Source organism: Lagenorhynchus albirostris, chromosome 15 (assembly GCF_949774975.1).
Source record: "Lagenorhynchus albirostris chromosome 15, mLagAlb1.1, whole genome shotgun sequence".
NCBI lineage: Eukaryota > Metazoa > Chordata > Mammalia > Artiodactyla > Delphinidae > Lagenorhynchus > Lagenorhynchus albirostris.
Window position 1 is genome coordinate 32,806,413 of NC_083109.1, and position 23,056 is coordinate 32,829,468.

The 23,056-nt window shown below is 37.2% G+C and overlaps 1 protein-coding gene across 2 annotated transcripts in view; it reads right to left on the reverse strand.

The window, feature by feature from the left end:
- The window catches only part of GPCPD1 (glycerophosphocholine phosphodiesterase 1), a 63,025-nt gene extending 41,176 nt beyond the window's left edge, over window positions 1–21,849 (reverse strand). The window contains exons 1-6 of one of the 2 annotated variants that reach the window (XM_060122387.1): window positions 21,708–21,849; window positions 16,032–16,108; window positions 12,729–12,825; window positions 8,138–8,222; window positions 2,322–2,397; window positions 405–446 (exon numbers count right to left, since the gene is read on the reverse strand). In XM_060122387.1, the coding sequence (XP_059978370.1) occupies window positions 405–446; window positions 2,322–2,397; window positions 8,138–8,222; window positions 12,729–12,825; window positions 16,032–16,080 (349 nt within the window). In that variant the 5' untranslated portion in view covers window positions 16,081–16,108; window positions 21,708–21,849. Of the gene's footprint in view, window positions 1–404; window positions 447–2,321; window positions 2,398–8,137; window positions 8,223–12,728; window positions 12,826–16,031; window positions 16,109–21,707 lie in introns of those variants that run through there. The other variant, XM_060122388.1, reaches the window with a different exon arrangement.
- Window positions 21,850–23,056: the final 1,207 nt, after the last annotated feature.

Consider the following 23,056-nt stretch of genomic DNA (forward strand, 5'->3'; position numbering starts at 1 on the left):
ACAGTTAAGTACAATACTTTTAAATTGATTATATTAATTCATATACCTAAAGTCAACAGCCAAATAAAAACTAAAAAATAAATAAAATTTTAAAGCATAAGAAGTATACTGGAGGGAATTCCCTGGCAGTCCAGAGGTTAGGACTCTGCTTCCACTGCAGGGGGTGTGGGTTCAATCCTCCTGGTTCGGGAACTAAGATCCCACAAGTCACGTGGCATGGCCCAAAATAATAATAATAATACTGGAAACTATTATTTAACAGAATGCATTTGTTTTTTGGATCTAGTCTTCTAGTCTCTATTTTCAATATCATACTGTCATATTTCCCTCTGCTGTTTCTAATGAAATGTAAGGTAACATCTCAACCATGTGAATAAAAATTTTCAAAACTCAGTCTCACTTACTGTGGATTCCAAATTGTCCATCGTCAATAATAATTTCACTTTCTAAAATTGAAGGAAAATAGAAAATCTAGTTAAAATTCATGATGTATATACAGAATGAACAATTGAGAAATTACCTACCTTAAGGATTTTTTAAAAAATTAATTTAGAATTTAAAAGCAGCCCAAAGTGAATAAGCATATTTATTGTAGCCCTCAATAAAGAAATCCCTTTTAAGGAGGCTATCAAACAATAATGGTTCTTATATTCATGGTGATTATTCACAATGTTGTAAGGAAGAGAAAGAAAACTCCTCAGAGAGGTGCTCTAGAGGCACTGGGACAAATGTTTATACCAACCAATGCATGAGACTGACAAGTTGCTGGACAACAATATCTCCTGGTTGATTTTTCAAACCAAAGGTCTTGGCACAATTAAAATGCTTATTCTTACGTAGTGCGTATTCTGAACTTACCTAAAATATAATGCTCCTCAAACCCCAACTATTCTCTATAGCCAACTAAAAGCTTTTTAAACAGCATAAACTTACCTGTATATATAGAGCTATGAGGAATTACCAAAAAGTAAGTGTTTGCACATTGCCTCCTAACAGAAATTTCAACTAAATGAGAAAAGCTGTTAAGCCCCACCCTCTGAGTAAAATACTAATTATCTTCCCTGCTATTTCCTTTCCCAGTTTACTTTAAACATAAACCTGAATTTGTTAAAATAAGTGTGACAGTTCCCAATAAAGATTCTCTGGTATATTTCACACAGTTCTTAAGTTCAGAAGTTTTATTTTCCAAAAGTATAAAATACATTTATTAAAAAGACCAGAAACAAAATCATCCTACTTTCTCAAAATAAGAAAATATATTTAACTGCAAGATGCTTCAAAATGCAATTTTTTAAATATTCAATTCCTAATAATTTCCAACCTCAGTATGGCACTCTTTTAATTCTGAAGTACACTACATAAAAATTCTAAATATACTATCAAAAATGTATTACAAAAATGTATATACAAAAAGAAAATCCAATAAAGAGGATGGAATGAGACAGCTGTTTAAACAAGATGTGTCCTTGCTATATACAGGGTAAAGCAGAATCTCTCACTACTTTCTAATCTAAGCTAGTAAATAACAAGCCATTTATTCTTTAAATTCTAATTTTCTCTGGAAACTAAAACAGAGTTTTCAGCACTAAGTCAATTTATAGATGAAACCAAGTAGGTAATTTAATGTATGTGAAAAGAACTTCAAATTTTAATCTCAGTATGGAAAAGGAAATTCAAAAATACTTGTATGAAGAGAAATGCCATTTTTAGGCACAAGAAAACTAAATAACGTTTAAACAAACAAACAAACAAAAATTATCTGAATAGCAACTTTAACATAGCCAGCAGGGTATTGGGGGAAAATGTCTGCTACAACCAAGAAATCTGAATTCATTCATACAAGTTTATTCAAGTATTTACTAGTTTAAAAAACACACACAAATAGAATAACTTATTCTATTACTATTCAAAGTTAAAAATGTGAGAATCATTGTTTTGGATTAATTCTTTCCTCAAATGTTCTAAGTTCTCTGAGCAAGTAATATCAAAGCCACGGATGGATGCTCAGTTAAAAAAAATGCTATTTTATAAACTTTTGTAACTACTCCAAATATAAATATATATTCCACCATAAACCCATCTAATTCAAGAAATTAAAAATAACTAGGCAAGCATTTCTAATAAAGTTTATGAAGAAAGGCAATTAAGAACTGTTTAGTTTTGAAAGTAAGACCCATGATATGCTCAGTGAAACTTGTAGTACTGACAATGCATTGACCTTAAACTTTAAAATAAATATTTATTAAATCCCACTAAGCCATTGTGCAGCATATTAGTAACTTTATGCATATGCCTCAAACAGATGCAGTTAATGCCCATACCTAAAGGGGTTATTGATCGTGGTTGTAGATGAGTCTCCCACTTGTGAACTATGACTTGACATGGACCACCGATAGTCTGCAATTTAAAAGTTAAACGTCTGCAATAATTTCTTGTATCTTATTTTCTACCCATGATGCCATTAGATGTTTGTGGCCTAAGTCTTATACTAATTATGAAACCAAGAGATTCATCTTGTTAATATCAATATTAATGCGAAAAATCAGGAATGTACCAGGTCAAAAAACATGATGAATGCTGGAAGAAAATGAGGGTGAGGCAGTAAACAAAAATAAGATGAACTGGCAAATAAAACCATTTAAAACCCATTCTTAAATCTGCCTACAATACTCAGTTTTAATCTTTAACTGATACTCTGTCGTAAGTTAAAGTTAACAGCAAATATACTTTATGTTTGGTATGTTGGAAGTCAATGAAGTATTACTGGAAGACTGAAGTAACTCAAGTGTTCGGAAAAAGCCTAAACTCTCTGATAGTTAGAAATACTGAGAACAAATACTTCAAGATCAATTATCACAAGTTACTCAAGGAACTAGAGGGCATAATTAAGTCCTTCATTACATATATTTAACTAGTAAGTAGGTAACAGGAAGAATATCAGATTCTCATATTTTAGTAACCAGTGTTTCTAAGGAGCACAGGAAGCCCTTTCCTTTAGGAAAGGACACATGCATGGGTAAATCTGAAGAACAAGTTTGATTAAAGGGGAATGAACATCCAGTTTTACTCTTACTGCCTTAAAGTTTATAAATTCATACAGTGTGAAAAATTTTAATACTGTCTTCTGTTATCAAATTCTCTTACTAAAAAAGAAAATAAAGCTTTATGTATTGTTGATAATGTCTACAGCAATTTAAACACAAGAATGAACTACCACAAGGATTCTCTTGTGTGTTCCTAAAGTACTGAAGTATATGAAGTGTTTCCTAATTTTCCTTGAAGTATTTAAAACAAAACAAAAAACCCTACACTTGTCTAATTAAACTTATGTGCCAAAATACAATCCTTAAATACATATTTTAAAAGAAAATTTTCAAACTATATCCTTACAAGGTATTTTTTTTCTTCTTCTGAAGAAATTTAGTAAAATACAGAGAAGCAAAAAGAGACAAAAATCACCCATTATCACACTACTTAGGGATAATCACTATCAATATTTTCACTTATCTTTAAACCCTTGTCTAGGCACATATATACTCTTAAGTCTGGAACATATAAGCTTCTCTCTTTATTACATCTGTAGATGACATTAAATACTCTTCTATAACATTTTATAGGATTTCAATATTGATTTTATTTAATAACAAATGAGCCAAATGATAACAAATAAGTATGTAACAAATTAAGCAAGAGATAATTCTGTCATTTAAAATAACCAGAGGTTAAAATCTTTTTTTAAAACTTGCAAACTTTTGAAGATTGAAAACTAAAATTGCATTAGATATACATTCAATTCCTTAATCCTGGGATAATACAGGAACTCATTTTCTCTAGCTGAATACATCCTTGTTATAAGGGTTCACTTGTGAATTGATAATAAACTGTGTAGACATTTTTAAAAATGTAAATGTGAAAGTACTAATCTTAAAATATGGTGAATTACGCTAAAAAAACAAGAAACATCTGATCCTGCATCTGCTAGACGTTTTTTACTATAACTTTTTGCTGTCACTTTTTTGAATTTGTTTTCACACATCAAACTTTCTAACCCTCAAAAGATACAAATGTATATAATAAAAATAGGAATGTTTCTTAGCAATAATGGGCAACCAGAAATAACTAATCTATTCCCTTCTTCCACCCCTCCCATGTCCCCTGCACTCCCCTCAAAAAAAAAAAAAAATCCTCTTTGCTACAAAAGTGGTGTAGATCCATATTCTTATAAAAGTTACTAATCAAATGTGACTTGAAAGGGTGCCATGAACATAATAGTAAATATCAGCAGGGATTAAAAGTGGGTAGAAGAAAGGAGAGACTTTGTTTTTGTTTTAAGTTTTTGTTTTAATTCAGGTATCAGGGGAATTTCACAAAAAGTGTTGATTACAGTATCTATACTTAATCATGTAAGAATAGTCCTGTGGATTAAACACTTGAGAGGGAACATATTTTAGCAGTAATTTTTAAAACTCCACTCCTGTTTACAAACCCAGTAACTATAGCATAAAGCTAACTAGGCTTGAACAGAATGGAGTCTTGAGGAGCAGTCCAAAGGGTCAATTCAACAGATGGCTTATAATTGTGTCTACTGGCGTTCACACTACAAATTCATGGTTGGTACATAAAATGTGATAATATTGACAAATGAACCAAGTTTTAAAACACACTGAATTTCCAAAATTGTTGTGACTACTTTATTAAACTTTAGTAGGTAATCTTAAATTTTAGCTTACCAATGTTCTTTAAAACAAAAAAAAAACCTTAACACCTGAGCATTGGGAAATTAAAGATCTTAGCAATGATTCCAAAACATGCAATCCTTTTTAATATGCTAAATGCAGTAAGTCATTCTTCAAGATCTTAGGCAAAAAACAAGAGTTCCGTTCTGTAAGACTGCCACAATTTTAAGCACTTTGGAGACAAAAGTAACAATATCAGTCCAAGACAGTACTCCACTAACAGGACTGGTAGAGTTATTTCACATTTTAGCATGTATTAAATCAGAAGATTGCTGGAATGTTTCTCATACAAAAAACCTGTTTCTACAAAAAAGTCATAATGACTGCTTGCTTAAACAGTTATTGATTGACATCACTCAGCTATATCAAGCACTGAGAAAAAGAAACAAGATTATATAAGAGGTAGACTGGGGTTTTTGTTTTTAACAGACCACCAAGCAAAACTATCACTATCATGGAATATCACTGCTTTCAAATATCATAAAAACTGTTAAGCGTAAACTGTAAAAATTTCACTGTTTCCTTTCTACAATTTTGAAAAAAATGGAAAAAAAATGCCCATGTGAAAGGGGCTCTGAATTTTTAATCTATGTCAGAGGCCAGAACCAGTTAGTTAAAAATCACTATTTTTAACAAGACCAGGAAGAAAAACGGTCACTTAGGAGTGAGTAAAGCAAAGAAGGCTAGGCCGACATACATCTCTCAGATGGTTCAAATTCATAGTTAACAGCTGAGGGTATTTAGCATGCAGAAGAATTTTATTAAGAAACCACTGTACAAAATGACAACCTGGGCTATTACGAAAATAAACAATTGTCTGCCTACCAGATGATTGATTCTTTTGTTAAAGGATTTAAATAAAAATCAAGGGACGTTAAGAACAAGGTAAAAGAATTTGTAATGAATCTAATTATGAGTGAATGTTAACACCTGTAAAAATTAAAAGCAGATGTTACTGAAAAATAAGCTATTTCACTGAAATGAATGAAAAATTTCAAAGACAATATAATTAAAAAGTGGCTAACATCTCAGTATGAGACAACAATCCCTAATTCCAGCCACAAATAAAAAGGGGTGAACATGGATTAAAAAATGTTTAAATTACACATTAATTCAAAAATTATCTTTGGTGAAGATATGAAATTAATGGGTTATCTGCAGACTCACAGCAATGTTTCCATTCCAGGAATATCTACTACTTTTGTTTGCTATGTTTAAATAAGATAATATTTGTCACCTGTAAAAAATTATTTTAGAATTTAATATATTAACACCTTATTCTAATTCTACAAAGCATAAGAAGATACAGCTGTGAGAAATTAAAGAGAAAAAGGACTTCAAGAGTCTTTAACTTCTAAACTAAAAGGAATATGCCAGAAAGAGCAAATTACGGAAGAGAAATTATGAATGGTAAAATTTTATTCATAGAAAAATTTTAGCAATGGAAGGGATGTAAGAAATCTATAGTTCAAACCCTTCATTTTATAGATGAGTAAGCTGAATTCTGAAGGTCAAGTGACAAGATCACAAGATTTTTAGCTTAGGTTCTACAACTGCTTGGATAACCTAAAACTTTTGACCCAGTAAAATTAACCTTATTACCCATTTCAGTTTTTCAATGCTTTCATAATCATTTTGCTTTCCAATCATTCTTTATATTCATAAAATATATACTCCAATAATTTACATCATTTCACGATTTAAGATTCCTTGCACATTAGTTCTATCATTTGACAATGCACAATTGAGACAAAGTTTCTAATTCTATTAAAAATTATGATTCATTTAAAAAGCGCCACCAACTTTAAAAAGAAGTGTCACTTTAAGCTGGCATGTGGGAAAAAAAAAACCTCTAGCCATATGCATGGGATTTTATGTGGCTATTTACTCTATTCCATGAAAAACATACTTACCATGGCAGCCCCTGCATCACACGGTACATGTGTACACGATACAGAGCACCTACTTAAAGAAACACACTCACCAACACATACTGTAAACTTTTGCAAGTATTACAAGGGGAAAAACTTGTTTCTTACTGTAAGCAGACTTCGTGCCAATTTTTTGGAAAAGGCATTTTGGAAGGATTTGCTGCTTTTGGTTACATTTTCAATGAAAAGAGAAAATACTGTAGGTTGGCTTAATTTGACCTGTGTTGACAACAGTCTTACTTTAGGAAACTACGCCCAAAGGACTCATGATTTTTCTTGTCCAAATGCCCCCGTAAGTAAAATTTAGTTAATTTCACATACCAGGATCCTCAAATATGCTTTCAAACTCACAAGTGCTATGATCTACATAACTCTGCACAAATGTTCACTTTATACTAAAGAACTTTGCCACAATGTACAACCCCTATGCCAAATAAATGATCTTTTCCTTAGTCATTAAAGTGAGACTATTGTCAAGATAAGCCAACATAATGATCAACTATAATGTAATTTAATTTTAATTACTGAGTATATTCACAATATATTCTTGGAATAAGAAACGTAATAGGTGCAAAAGACAGCTGAAGTGGGTTTGTCAGTTTTTCTCTTTTATATAATGGTGGCTAAGAGACTGAGGTAACAGTGGCTGCTTGCAATTTTTTTTTTTTACATGTAACAAGTATTCAAGGACCCCAAAGGGAAATAAATTTTTAAAAAGATCTAATCCATGTTTGCTTCCTAGACTCCTGCCTAAGCCCTTGTTCACATGCAGCCCAAAGTGTGCTCAAAGGTAAAAATCTGAAGGAAAATAATCCTTTCAGCAAATAAGTATCTTTAAAATAAAGAATCAACTTTTCTAAATATGAAAATGTTCCCAAAATAATAAATAAATCATTGTGAGCAAGCAGATTTAGATCTAACTGATATTCCAAAGGCCTTCAGAAAAGATCCTGGTCTATCAACACTATCACTGAAAAAAAATCTAAAAGGAATGACTTCAGTTTTGATAGGAGTTAATGCAGCCACTAAGAGATGGCTGCGTTGAAATAATTTTTTCGAAGTTACTCACTTAAAGTTGGCTATATACACTTCTAAATATATCTTTACCACAGATGAATTTAAAAAAATGAAACAAAAAGAAAAACCCTTACTACTGGTTACTAACTAGTTTACAAAAGTTATAGAAAATGCACACCTATCAAGAACACTTATCATTAAAACCAATTTCATGATAAGAATATTGCAGAACATACTTACTATTAGTCTTTTAAAAATTCCATTGCACACACTATTTGCCTCTGAAGAGGCTACTTCCTTTCTTTTTGGTACTAAAATATTATTAAGCTAGAGTTCTTTTTTCCTTATTTGATCTAAACAAACTCATTTTACTTTTAATGTTTCCAAACTTAAGTTAGTTGCTTTTGAAAGAAGTCTTCTAAAGAAACTGGAAACTAGATAAAGAAAACATACCTTTGGTTCTAAAAAGCACCCTTTGAAGTAGCGGTACTGAACTGATACTCCTCTACTAAGTACAATGGTTGCTTTCCATAACATGCTGTGAGAAAAAAGAATTAAAGTAGCAGCATCAGTATCAAACTAAAATTCATAAAGTCTTCATTAATTCATAAAACCCCTCAAGTAAGGTCTGTGATCAATACCATTTATTTATTCCTACACAAAATTTTACTCCAGGCCTAATCTGAACCAGGTACTGGGAACACAGTGATGAATAAGGCAGAAAGAGCTCCATCTTCAAGGAGATTGCTTGTTTATGTGGATAGACAAATATATAAGCAAACAGCATACATAGGAAGGGCTAGCTGACCTTTCTGAGGTGACAAGAAGTTTTGGAGGGAGATCTCAACAAGAACGAACTGTCTGAGCTGAGACCTAAATGATGAGCCATACAAAGAAGCAGGAGAAGTAGCAGTCCAAACAGAAAAGGCAAGCAGTGCAGACCTCTGAATCTCCTCTCACTTTCCACTTAGCTAGGGATGTTACATGGCTGCTAAGAGGCTTTGAGGCCAAGGTCACAAACTTAAATGCCTGTTCCCAACTGTCCCTTATTCTGTCCTGCCCAGCCTCTGGCTATTTCCCTAGCCAAGCAATCAGTGTCTGTATCTTACTTGTACTTGTATCTTACTCAACATCTTCCTCTGAACTATGTCATTCTACATATTCTAATGCTAATTCTAAAGCTTAGACTCAACAGTGAAAGAATTCACTACAATTCATGATTATAACTGATTTTTAGCTTCAAATCATAGGCCAATGTTATTCAAAGTGTGGTCCCAGGACCATCAGTATCAACTGGGAGCTTGTTAGAAATGCAAAATCTCAGGCCAGGGCTTCCCTGGTTGCGCAGCGGTTAAGAATCCACCTACCAATGCAGGGGACACGGGTTTGAGCCCTGGTCCGGGAAGGTCTCACATGCCGCAAAACAACTAAGCCCATGTGCCACAACTACTGAGCCTGCATGCCACAACTACTGAAGCTCACGCACCTAGAGCCCATGCTCCACAACAAGAGAAGCCACTGCAGTAAGAAGCCTGCGCACCACAATGAAGAGTAGCTCCCGCGCAACGCAACTAAAGAAAGCCTGCATGCAGCAACGAAAACCTAATACAGCCAAACAAACAAAAAAAATCTCACGCCACATCTAGACCTATTGAATTTGAAACTCTGGGGGAGGGCCCAAGCACTCTGTAATTTAACAAATGTCCAGGTGACTCTGATGATGAACACAAGTTTGAGAGCCCATGTCATAGACCATTACCCAAACATTAATTCAGCATGAATAGTTCAGTGACTAAATGGCAGCTCCAAATATTCTTCCATGATACCAGATGGCTAGCACTGCTCCCCACCTGGCTCTGCCAAGACAGACTTAGGGCATTATCCTCACTCTTACTCAATTCTGGTTTCTAACAAAATATCCACAACCAGCTGTCATCCCTGGTCCTAGCTTCAACAATCAGATTAACCTGGTAATAATAAAATACATATGCCCTGGCTCCACCCTGGGAAACTCTGGTTTCATAGGTCTGGGGTGGAGCTTTGTCTCGTGGAGTTTGATAAACTGGACATATGTGATTGGTTGAGAAACACTGCTGCACAACAAGGACAGCCTAAATGCTCGGAACATGTGCCCTTCTACTTCTCCCTGATAAGCCTCAGAATCCTTTTCAACACGGGGCTCCAGGCAGATGCTACCAACTCTGAGATGAAATTTATTTCCCATCTCTGCTACCCAAAAAGAAAAAGGCAAATTTCCAATATTATTTCACCCATAAAACCAGCCAGAGTATGTGAAACTAGCCCCAGATGTGCACAGTAGAATTAGTGGGAAGCTTTAAAAATGTGCTGGGGCCCCTCTCTCGTGCACTATTTATCAATCTTACAGGAGCAGGGTCTTGGCATTTTTTTAAAAGCCCCCTTTTAAAGTGCTTTAAACCAGTTAAAGTGCTTTTTAAATCATTTTTTAAAGTGATTCCAATGTGCTCCCCTGGTTAAGAACCACCAAATGAAAAGATCAGATGGTGAAAGCAATAAAATGAGTCTTTTTACTTTACTTCCCTAAGCAAATATAGCAAAGTTATAAATGAACCAGAGGGACTTCCCTGGTGGAACAGTGGTTAAGAATCTGCCTGCCAATGCAGGGGACACGGGTTCGATCCCTGGTCCGGGAAGATCCCACGTGCCACGGAGCAACTAAGCCTGTGCGCCACAATTATTGAGCCTGTGCTCTAGAGCCCGTGAGCCACAACTGCTGAGCCCATGGGCCTACAGCCCACGCTCCACAACAAGAGAAGCCACCGCACCACAACAAAGAGTAGCCCCGGCTCAGCGCAACTAGAGAGAAAGCCCGAGTGTAGCAACAAAGACCCAACACAGTCATGAATGAATGAATGAATAAATAAATAAAATTACTTAAAAAAAAATGTACCAGAACTGTTCAGTGACATCAAGAATGAACGTAACCTGATGAAACTGAAGAAAAACCAGGAAAGAGGGGCAGTGAGAAGGTTTAGTGCACCTGTCTAATTTTGAATTGCCCTAATATCCTCCCCACAAAAATACCATGAAATCTCCAAGAAGGGCAAATAAAATCATAAGTGACCCACATTTTCTGCATTATTAGGAAATAACACCACAACCTTCAAATTGTAAGAAAAAAATTCCAACAGAGCTCTTGTCACCACAAACCTGTAGGTACAGAGAGACTTAAGAGACTGAAAAGGAGGAACAGAGGACTTAAATGCAGAGTACACTGAAATCCCAAAGAAACACAGTTCTAAAACACAAGACTGGGGAATTTCCTGGTGGTCCAGTGGTTAGGACTCTGAGTTTTCACTGCAGCGGGAAGGGTTCAATCCCTGGTCCGGGAACTAAGATCCAGCACGCTGTCAAAAACAAACCAACCAACCAAAAACCCCCAAGAGACTGTTGTTTACAGGCAAACAGATTTGTTTACCTTTTGTATCATCTTGTATCAACTACTTATATCAACTGTGTCACCTACTTCCTTTCTCTTTGTGAAGCACTGTTTATCTGCCATATATGAATCAATTATACTTCATTGTACAGCGATGTCAAAATGGCTGCTTCCTTAAAATTAAGAAGTTAACTGTTCTCATTCTGTTCACATCACTTTGACCAGGTTGGCTAGAATGGACTTAAGACAGGTAACAGGGCAGCTCAAGAGTTTAGAGCAGAGGTAAACAAGTTTAGAAAGACATGAGGTTTCACTTCAGACATGAGTGACTAATCCACAAATCAAGGAAAAAATAGGCACTAGAAGAGAATAAACATCTCGTTTTTCTGTGATCCCAATATCATTTGTCAACAGAACTTAACATAAAAACAGAAGAGAATTGGCTGAGAAAATGTGTCACACTAATGACAAATAGAGAAACGGGTATTCTATGTATGCTTTTTGTTTTCTTTTCCTGAGCTTACATTATGGTATTGTTTTACTTTCCTTGTTACTTCCCTCTGCTTTGCCATCAGTGCTCCTCAAACTGTCTGCTGTGAAGGACCAGTTTCTGTTTACTTGTGTTACTCTACTTGTCCCATGACCAATACTTCTGGTCTATGATGTACCCAGTTCAATGAGATAAGTCCATGACATGCATGGGTATCCCAGCAATGTCAAACTGTCATAAACATTTCTAAATGCTTGCTCTCAATCTTTGTATTTCTCACATCGTGCACTGACAAAAAAATGTTTTTTGTCTAGCACTGAGTCCACAGGCCACATTTTTAGTAGCACTGCTTAACAATCATCTAATCTGATGTTTCTCCCTGGGGGCACTGAATGTATTTGTATACTATTTAGAATCTCCTCATCTTTCCTTTACCCCCACGCATACATCCTGACAATCCATAACACTTCAAAATATCCATACAGAGAAGGACCACCTTTGTTGACAACACTGATTCTATCCTAACCCCTTTACCATGCAGATAAAGGAACCAAGGCTTAGAGATGTGAGATCTGCCCAAGATCACAGCTAACTGCGGAACTGAAACTGGCACCCAGATCCTCCTTTCCCCACTCCAATGCACCAACACACCCATGCTAAGTTTAGTGCTGTATTTAATGTCAGTAGTAAACTTATTTCATTATATTAGCTAAAATTTCTAAGGATGTGTTCCACCCTCTGCTACTTTTAAAAGAATATATGTCTCAAGAAAATTATTTCATAAGCTAAAGCAAAAATTAGATCTTTTATCAAGAATAGTACTGAGAAGCAAAAAAATGCCTTAATTTTTTTTAAAATAAGAAATAACAATATAAGCCTGTTTAGAAATATGGTATTAAGCATCAAAAGAACCAGCCAACAGCCAAGAGTTGAAAATGACTTTTTGCGAGGTGGAAATTGAGAAACAGAGGAACTTGTTTTTTCACAGCAAACTCTGTAAAATGACTTCACTCTTTATACATATGTGATAAGTTTGATAAAAATTAAAAGAAAAATATACCAAGGTATCTTAGAAACCCCCAAGTTTATAATCTGAATGTCACAATTATTCAGTATTATGACATGCCCATGCTTACCTTTCACCTGTCTCGTTCTCTGGAAGAAGAGCCACAGCATTTTGAGGATTCCAGTTTCCCAAAGCATCAGAGCTTCCACATATTGCAAAAACCTCTCCTAAAGAAACATAATGAGTTATAGTGGGTTAAGTAGGAACATCTCATTTTAGTTTTAGGAAACTGCACTAATTTAATGGGATGCAGAGTCCCTTTCAGTGGAGATGGAAGAGCTTCAGTGGAGAAATGGGTTTGGACCCAGGTGCCACTCACACTAGCACCTACGTTATTAACCTGACCCACCTCTATAGAACCAAAGGCAGAGAAAAGGAAGAATGTACAGGGACAGACTTTTCTTCATTTTTCAACTACTTACTGAGCCAATAATGAGTACCAAGACAAAGTGATCAAATGGCAGTCCTTGCCTTCAAGGCAGCTTCCAATTTAAAGGAGCATATAAGTATCCTACAGAACCAGTACCTGATATTTTCCAGGAACTCAAACAGTAGCTACCAAGAAGCTAAAGATCAAGAAAATTATCCATGGGATATGAGCAATGTAACAACAACAAACAAAGAAAAAAAAGTCCCCAGAACAAAGACTAGTGAAAAACTAGACAAAAATCTCGTATTCCTTACTAAAATAAAGACTATCACACTTCATCTGAACACTTGTCATCAACACACAAACCAACATATAGTCATCACCTATATTTGCTAAATTCCATATATTTAGCAAAAGTCTACAACTTCTTGAATATAAGTATGCAGATATCTTTAACTTATATATCAACACATTCTGAATTACTATAATTAAAATCCATAAAGAAAAAAACAAGGAACTGAGCCCAAGTGAACAAACTTCAGGACAAACTCCTCCACACTCTGAGAGTAGCTTGGTTTCCAAGCTCTGGGCACTACTATAGTAAGACTAGAGTTCTAATTGGCTTTAGCCACCTGCATGGCATTTTATATGCTTGGACTGTCTAAAACCTAACTAAAATCCCAAATGTGGTAGTCATTCAGGAGTTTTCAGGGTTCTAAACACATGTCTGTAAAAGCATAAGGTGGTTATGTATAAAGATTTCATGTTAAAATACTCACCAATCCTTTAAAGTAACCAGATTTTTTTTGCAATTAACTTAGGTTATCACTACCTCTTCGCATTAAAAAAAAAAAAAGATAAACACTTGCTAAATACAAGGCACAAATATTTATTCTCAAGATCATATATGTTGCTCTGCATATGTACAGCATATGCAGTGGCTCCTAGCTCAAAATACAGATTACCATCAAATCACTGATTCAGGCCGGTTATACTTCCTTTGTAAAGGAGAGTCTCATTAACCTTCCTCATGGAGTCAGTTATTTCTTATCCCCATACAAAACAGCAGCTACTCTCTGCTCTGGAAAGAACATGTATCCCACATGGAAAAAGTGAAACTTGGACAATCTGTGGTTACTTTCTTTCTATATAAGTGCTCCTGCATTTTACCAATTCCCTCCTGCAATGTTACTCTGTCTTTCTGCTGATTGCCTTGGAATATGGTTCCTATGAGGAAAAACGGGAAACTTTTTACCAGAACAGACCTATTTCTTTAATTGGATTTCATTTATTGAAGATTATAAAGACCTGAATGCTAACTAAAGGAATCTGCAAACAGCACCCCCACATATTCTTTTTACTTGTTCCCTCTTACTTCACTTCTCTCTGCAGTCTTTCCACTTGCAGCAGAGAACACTTCCTCCTTGCTTTGGGGAGGAAATCAAGGTGACATGAGATCTGGGGGGGAGGTGAAAATCCACCCCAACATCCCCTCCCTGTCCCTCTACCTCCCTTCCTTCTCACCTACATTCACATCTGCCACTAGTCCTTGAGAAGGAGTTCCACCTTGTCAAGCTGACCCTTCTGTGGCTAATTCTGTGGTCACCACATTTGCTTGATGTGGCCAGCTCCTTCTAGCTTAAACTGCCTATGCACAAAAGTATGATATAGGTCTGCAGTCTTCTCTCCACAGAAGAGGTTACACACAGGACAAGAGGTGAGTACTAGACATAAGGGAGCAACCCCATCAACTGACTAGCAATCTTCAATCTGCAGAATTTTGCCTAGAGGTGGAGCTGTACAAAATCATCTTGGCTAAGAATCTGAACTTGGACAAACACACACCGTCAGGTGCTGTGATGGATGCTGTATCAAAGATGCCTGACATACAGAATGAATCATTCATTCATTGTTCGAACACATACTTACCCCTGCTCTGAGCCAGGCACTGTGCTAGGTACAGGAATTCAGCATGAATAAGATAAAGTCACATTTTTTTTCATAGAGCTTACAATCTGTCCACAAGAAAAATTACTCATATGACTCCATAAAACTCATAAGAGGTACTACAAAAAAGAACCTTGAATTTCACAGGGACCTTAACCTAGTTGAATACGTGAAGCTGGGATAAGGAGAGTTAGCGGGGTGGCGGGTCGGGGCACAGATCTAAACAAAGGAAACAATCTGAGAAAGCCCCAAAGGAGGAAAGGAATGCAAAAGATTTGAGGAACTGGCCAGCATAGCCAGAGTGTATTAAACAAGGAATTTTTAACCCAGCCGTGATACTGTTTGTTTTTTTTGTTTGTTTGTTTTTTGGGCCGCACTGTGCGGCATGTGGGATCTTCGTTCCCCAACCAGGGATCGAACCCGTGTCCCCTGCAGCAGAAGGGAGGAGTCTTAACCAGGTAAGTAGCAAGGTGTGATACTGTTTTGACATGTTACCTTACACTAAAATTATTTCACACTGCTTCAGTAGACAGTTAAAAAATACAATAAAGCTTAAAAAAATAGATGTACAAGTAAGGAACAAATTTACCTTCACCAAATATTTCACCAACTCCTCAACACTAGAAAAATTTCCTTCATTTTCATGACTTAAAAATCATAGCTCAGAGAATTCCCTGGCGGTCCAGTGGTTAGGACTCCACGCTCGCACTGCCGAGGGCCCAGGTTCAATCCCTAGTCTGGGAACTAAGATACCACAAGCTGCGGAGTACAGCCAAAAAACAAACAAACAAACAAATTACGGTTCAATTATCTGTCCTGTTCAAAATTCACAGCTTTCCTGGAAAACATGAGACTAAGACACTTACTATTTGGGAAGTTTTTTTTTCTTGAATTTGTTATGCTCCGAGCACATTTCTGTTATCAGGCATGTCCTAAAGATACTTTCATCTAATAATTAGGCTCACTCTAGTAACAACTCTATATTTAAGGTAATCCAGATAAGAAAAACACTCATTTATTTTTTTTTAAATGTTTAAAAGTAAAGTTTTACAATACCTGGTAAAAGAGCTCCTCTTATTTCAAAGGTAACCTGAGAAGGTGTCATTCTGATGGATTTATTTTAGGACGTTGTGCTAGAAAGAAAAAGATGTCATTTATAGTACATGAATAGCTACCACCAAGAAACAAGTTAAAACACACAAAAACAAAAATGAATCTCAACTGTGAGCAAAAGATTTCAGATACCTTATATATAGAATTATTTAGGAAGTATCTAGCAAGTTTTAGGACCTAGTGTTACAAACCTATTCTGTAAGAATGTATGGACCAGAAAAATCTGCAAAACAAGTGTGTCCAAACTTTTTTTAAGAATTCAAGATTATCTTGTCATATACCTTCTCCTCTAATAAGCAGCTGTTCTGAACTCAACCTATCTTTCCTGACCAGGCTCATGTTTATAGTGTAGGGAAACACACACAACTAACAACTAGAGACAAAAAAACTTGGCTCAAGAGAGCATTTCTACTTTAATTAAGAAGGTTCCAATTTTAATAACAAGAAAACAACCAAAGAACTTAAGTACCACCCACTGAAACAAACTAGTTAAGTTCTGAAACAAGTTTGAGAACCTGCTTCTAAGTGACCTAACCAATGGCTTAAAAAATACAATAACAAAAACCCCTTCCCCCTCACAAATCACTCTTTTCAAGTTTCTCTTTATTAACCACAGGCCCATCATTACTGTAGTTCTGCAGACGTGAATTTAGAGTCTCAACTCTGCAATCTATTGGGTTGGCCAAAAAGTTCGTTCGTTTTAAGTAGACTTTTTTTAATATATTTATTTTTGGCTGCATTGGGTCTTCATTGCTGCGGGCGAGCTTTCTCTAGTTGCTGGGAGCGGGGGCTACTCTTCGCTGCAGTGTGCAGGCTTCTCACTGTGGTGGCTTCTCTTGTTGCGAAGCACGGGCTCTAGGCGTGTGGGCTTCAGTAGTTGTGGCTCAGAGGCTCTAGGGCGCAGGCTCAGTAGTTGTAGCACACAGGCTTAGTTGCTCTGCGGCATGTGGGATCTTCCCGGACCAGGGCTCGAACCCATGTCCCCCGCATTGGCAGGCGGATTCTTAACCACTGCGCCAGCAGGAAGTCTGCCATTTTTCATTTTCACCAAGAACTTTATTGAACAACATATTCATTAACCGAATGAATTTTTGGCCAAGTCAACATTACCAAATCCTGTAGATTTTAATTGATCTTATATACATGCCTTTCTTCTAAGTTTAAACTTCATTAAAAACCCTAAGTCTCCTACTTATATTTTGGCTTCTCGATCACTTCCCAACAATACATTTTATGTCAATTAGAATATCCCTCACATCCCTGGCTTGGAATCACTTCCATTACTTATAGAAATCTAAATCCCGAAGTCTTTGATGTCCTTTATTCCTTATCCACATTTTCTCTCCAGCTTACTTTTCATTTCTTCACTGTTTTTCCCAGCCTAACCAACCTATTCACCTTATTATCCCTTAATTTAAGTACTTAAGAAAAGACTGGAAATTTAAAATTGTTTTTAGTTTTATTTATTTATTTTTGGCCACAGCACGCGGGAACTTAGTTCTCCGACCAGGGATGGAACCCCATGCCCCCTGCAGTGGAAGCACGGAGTCCTAACCACTAGACCACCAGGGAAGTCCCAAGATAGGAAATTTTTTTAAAAAATTAAAAAAAAAAAAAAAATTAATGTACATCAATTCTCATGCAGTTTATAGAATTTAAATATAGAAAGAATACATACTCCACACAAGGTCACATCATATTGTACATAACTACTCCAACACCTCCAAAAAAACTTTCATACCCCCAATCCATCAATGTTCCTAAAATAATTCCAATGATGTCTTTACATCATTTCCTTTAATTTACCAACTGAAATTGCTTATCTTCATTTACACATTAGTTTATTCAAAAAAAAATCCTCAAGTACCTTTCCTAGCTATTCTTTCTTCCATTTTCGCTATGTTCCCCTCCCTGTGAACACATGCACAACTCTGCAATGGTCATTTAATGAACACTAATACCCACAGTTAACCACGCTTCCAAGTCAAGGCAGATAGATCGATAGCAGCAGTTGCCACTGGAGGCAATTTTGTCCTCTAAAGGACATTTGGCAATGTCAGGAGACATTTTTGGTTGCCACAACTGTGGGTGATGCTCCTGGCATCTAGTGGGTAGAAGCCAGGAGTGATGCTCAACACCGTACAATGCACAGAACAGCTCTCCACAAATAATTGTCCAGCTCCAAATATCAAGAGGGCTGAGGATGAGGAATCTCTAATATCTAACCACAGGGGGGCTGCAACGAGGATCATAGTTTATAGCCAATGTTAGCTATAAACTATGCATCATCCCACCTACATCAATTACAAAGTGTAAATACAGTATATATACTAAGCAAGAACACCAGTCAATGTGGTTTCATGTCACTTGGCTAAAGAATTCCGTATCTGGCGACTCTACCATTTCAGTTAGAAAACCCAAGATTCCACACTGGAGGAAAAAACACCTGTCCTTGATACCTTAATCTACTTTCTGTGTCTAAGAGTAAACATGATCTATTTAAAGCATATACATCCAGTTGTAGCATGGCCAAAGAATGTTCCAAATCTAAAATTAGCTCTAGATTGTTACCTCACCTTTTACCTATTTAACCCAAATATCTTAATAGTTGTCTTTTAATATGACATCTGATATGAATCTGAGTATAACCCTAAGATAATAAGACTATTTCCTTTCCTAATAAATAAAATGATTCATTGAAGCACTGCAATCTTACATTTATCTATATCTTACATTTAATTTATCTGTATCAATCATATCAAGAAGAAACCTTAAGGCTAGCAAAAGCTTGGTTTTTTAAGTTACTGAATTAATTTTGAGACATAGCAAAAAGCCCTATCATCCAGCAAATTGCTTAATAAACAACCACCATCTCAACATATAACCTGTACTTTCACCCAGTGTTTACTGCCACAGTTACTAAGAACAATCTCATCTACATAATTAAAAGCTGGTGTTCAGTTATTTGCTGATCAATTTTAAGTAACTATTTTAACCAATTTTAGGGAAATCAGATGTAATTATTCCTATGTATTAAAATCAACACCTAGTACAAAATTATCTCTAAATTTCTACTGTGCTAAATGTGAAACATGTAAATTTAATGAAAAGGAAATCAACTGATTAAAATTGAGCTTCTCATTCTTAAGGTTGCTTGTAAAAGTGGCTATCGTAACTTGACTGGAACCAGCTGCAGTATCCAGTATTTACTACACCAAAGCTACATACACAAGCACAAAATTACCGCCCCCCCCCCCCCCCGCAACCTCCCCAGTCGTCAACAAAGCATCATCTCCAACTTGGATTGCCTTAAGTCATATAATCTGGTTAATTTCCATTCCCCCCATTGCCCAAATTTAATACCGTACCAAATAAGAGCCTGCAGAGCTGCTCCTACAGCAGTTTACTTGATCGTGGACAGAGGCCAAAATTCTGGTGCAGAATTGAAGCGTACAATTTTGGCACCCTGCTACCACCAAAGTAAAATACTGTTCTGTTGTGGAACAAAAAATTTATACAACCAACACTTCCTCTTCTTCCAAACAAGCAAAGAAAATCTCAACTTGGACAGGGGAGGTCTTCTAGATATACATACAACAAGAATAAGATGAAAAATGCTAGTCATTTTTACATACATGAGCTGACTGCATATGTAATTTAACCAATTCACCTATAACCTCACGTACAGACTTTCTGAGATAGGTTTTTGGTTTGGTCTGGTTCTTAAACATAACCTCCACTTTGTGCTTTTTGAAGATAAGCATTAAACAGCATTCTCATCTGGGACTTTGAATAGCATTTTACACTACTTTAACTTTTTTAAGGACTCACATAATTTGCAAAATGACATTGTAATTTACATTTAAAAAATATTTCAGAGTTTACACTACCTGAAATAAGTTTTACTCGATTCTTTTTGTCAAGTAAACTATCCCAACACATTCCTTTACTGGTTTGCCAGCTTGGGGAACAAAAGGGAGATTTAAGCAAACAAAGGTACAGGAACATTTACTTTAGAGCTAAACTGAAGTCACAGATATTTTCAGCTAAAATGTGTTTTTTTCTAGCCAAAAAAATTCCACTGTTTTCCTTCAAATACTTTTTCAAAGAAAAAAGCTGTTTCCAATTCTCCTTGCTCTTTCCTAGGCTCCAACAGCCTAACTGACTATAGGAAAACAATATATGAAATGCCTGTATTTTCCTGAGTTAATTCCTGCTCATCCTGTTGGAGGATCATTATGACCCCACTATTCAGACCCCAGTATATTTTGAGCCAGTATTTTAATCAAATGTACACAGACATGAATGGATTTTTATTAAGAAAGCAGTTCTGGAGATTTCATTAAGCCGGTTAATTCTTTAATCACCTTTCTAAACAATGTCATAAAACTATTCCAAATTTTTTCCATTTCATCTTGATATTATTTTCATATGCATTTCGTTTATTTTTCCTGGTTAAGTTATACACAAAGATTTGATTCATCAACTTACTTTTTGTACATATCAAATTTTACTCACTCTGACACTGAGATTTCCTTTGTGGTCATTATTGGAGTCCAACTTTCCTAATCTTATTTTGTCTAGAATACTGGTTCTCCCTAATGAAGTTGAGAACCACTGAACCACCGTGTAGTTTTACCTGTTTGTTTTATCTTGTGTTATTTGTATCCAGAATGTTAGGAGTTGGAAAAAGGACTGATAATTTGTATTTATTTCTTAGCTAAGTCACAACTGTCAGAAACGTAGCAAGACACACAAGGGGGTGGGGGGGAGTAGTGGATAGGAACTGGGCAGAAATAGGAAGGGCTAAAGAAGAGTATGAAGAAAACATCAAGTCCAAACATCCTGCTTCGTTCTATCAGTTCCTCTGTGTGTTACAGACTAGGCAGCTACCTCAATGGTGAAAGATTTCTCTACAATTCGTGGCTGAATTCACGCCTAATTTCCTTCTAACCGGGCAGTGGGATAAGAGGGGGCCGATGAAGCACCTAACTGATGAAGGCTTTCTCCCAGAAGTCATCAAGGCAATTTGAAGAGCTTTGGAAAAAGAAGAGCTTTATAAGAAGGGGAAACTGTCTTAAAATTGTATCAAGGGCACTGATGACTGTTCCTGGAACCTTTTCCTAAGAGACTAAGGCACTTCGGTTTCTTGGAATAACTGAATTATACAAGCACACCCTAGACTACTTGGTTAGGCAATTTCAGAAAATAAGCAGTTGTCAAAACACTATGAATTACTTATGGATAAAGCCAGAGAGTGGTGGTGAGCGAGACTTGTTTCTTTTAATACTCATGGTGGTCCTACGGTTTATGCATTCTCGTATATCGAAAACGCTGCAAAATTTTTGGAGGGGAACGAAGCACCAGCAGCCCAGCGGAATCGCAGCAGCAAAGGATAAATACAATAAACATGTGTCACCCACCGACTTACCGGGGCGAACGTCCAGGCCGCTGTTTCCCCGACGGGCAGAGCCCGCCCGGGCTGGGGAACCCTGCCCATGCCTCGCCCCCCGCTCCGCCCGCGTCCCCCAGCCGGGTCGCCCTGACAACTCAGCCGCCACGTGAGCGGCCACCACGGCCCTCGCACCGCGCGCCCGGCCCCCCGACCTCCCGCCTCACCTGCCGGGTCCGCGGGTCCGCGCCGCCACCGACGCCGCGCCCGAGAGGCAGTGCCGCGGGCCGAGGTGCCGGGCGCCCGCTGTCCGCGCCTCGCCAGCGCTCCCCCAGGCGGCCAACCGCGGCGCTCAGCGGCAGGAAGCGGCTCCGCTCAAACCGGTTTCAGCTGCTCCAGACCAAACCGCCAGGCCACTCCGCGGGGCGGGGCCGGAGAAGTGGCGGGGCGGGGACTGACGTCACGCCCGGCGCCGTTGGGCCAATGGGCGGCCGCGTGCGGGGGGCGGGCGCGCGCGTTCCTGGAAAGGGCCTGCGTCCGAGGCCGAGGGCGGCCGGGCCTCCCCGCGATACTCGGCGCTGGGTTTTTCTCTTGGCCGGGAGTCGTCGCAGAGACCTGGCCTGGGTTCATAGATGCCTACCTTGCTCCCCTAAGCCGTCTTAGGACAACCTAGTTTGGAAGGTGGAGCTGCGATCCTGAACTGCGTTTTTTTCCCATTGGAAAACGAGGGAAATTAACAGGCCTGACGTTCTGTGGAAACTTTCTTTCGTTACAAAATAACAAGCACACTTGGATCAAATCTTTAGCGTTAAGAAGGAGAATTAGGTGACCTAAGATGGTTGAGAGTTTATACCTCTGCTAAGCAAAGTATGGTGTTCGGACCGGCAGTATCATCTGAAGGCTATCAGAATTTGCTCTCTCAGGACCCTCTCAGACCTGTCTATTGGAATTGCGTTTAACAGGATCCCCAGGTTATTTGTACGTAAAGTTTGAAGGAAGCTTTCTGGAAGCTAGAAAGAACCTCTCTGCAAAAGTTGTAGTCATTTATTTTCTGGGAAAAAAATTGGCCCTACCAAGTGAAAAAAAAAAAAGGCAAGAGTTGTTCTCTCCTTTGACGGTTCCAAAAAAATTAATCAGCATTTGCTACTCACCCAAATTAAACTGTTACTTTCCAGCATCAAGGTTAACTGCTGGTTCACCTGTAATAGAAGATTATTATCAGATTTCATTTAAATCGAGTGAGATACTAAAAATTTAAAAAGAGATGTTGAAGGACTCTAAGAGATAGCTCGAGCAGCAAGTTGTGGTCCTATTGAAAAGGCATTTGAGTTAGATAAGCTCTAGCTTTTAGACAGCTTCTAGTTTTATAAATCAGATCATTCATGACGGAATTTGATATTTGAGCTTGGATTAGATCCCAGAGCATGTCTGTTATCCATTCAGTTAATAAATAATTACTAAGTGCCTGCTTTGTGCGAGGCACAGAATGCAATGGTTTCTTGATGGCACTCGTTTTAATCCCAAATTTCTTAAGGAATTAAAAATTCCTCCCAGGGCTTCCCTGGTGGCAAGTGGT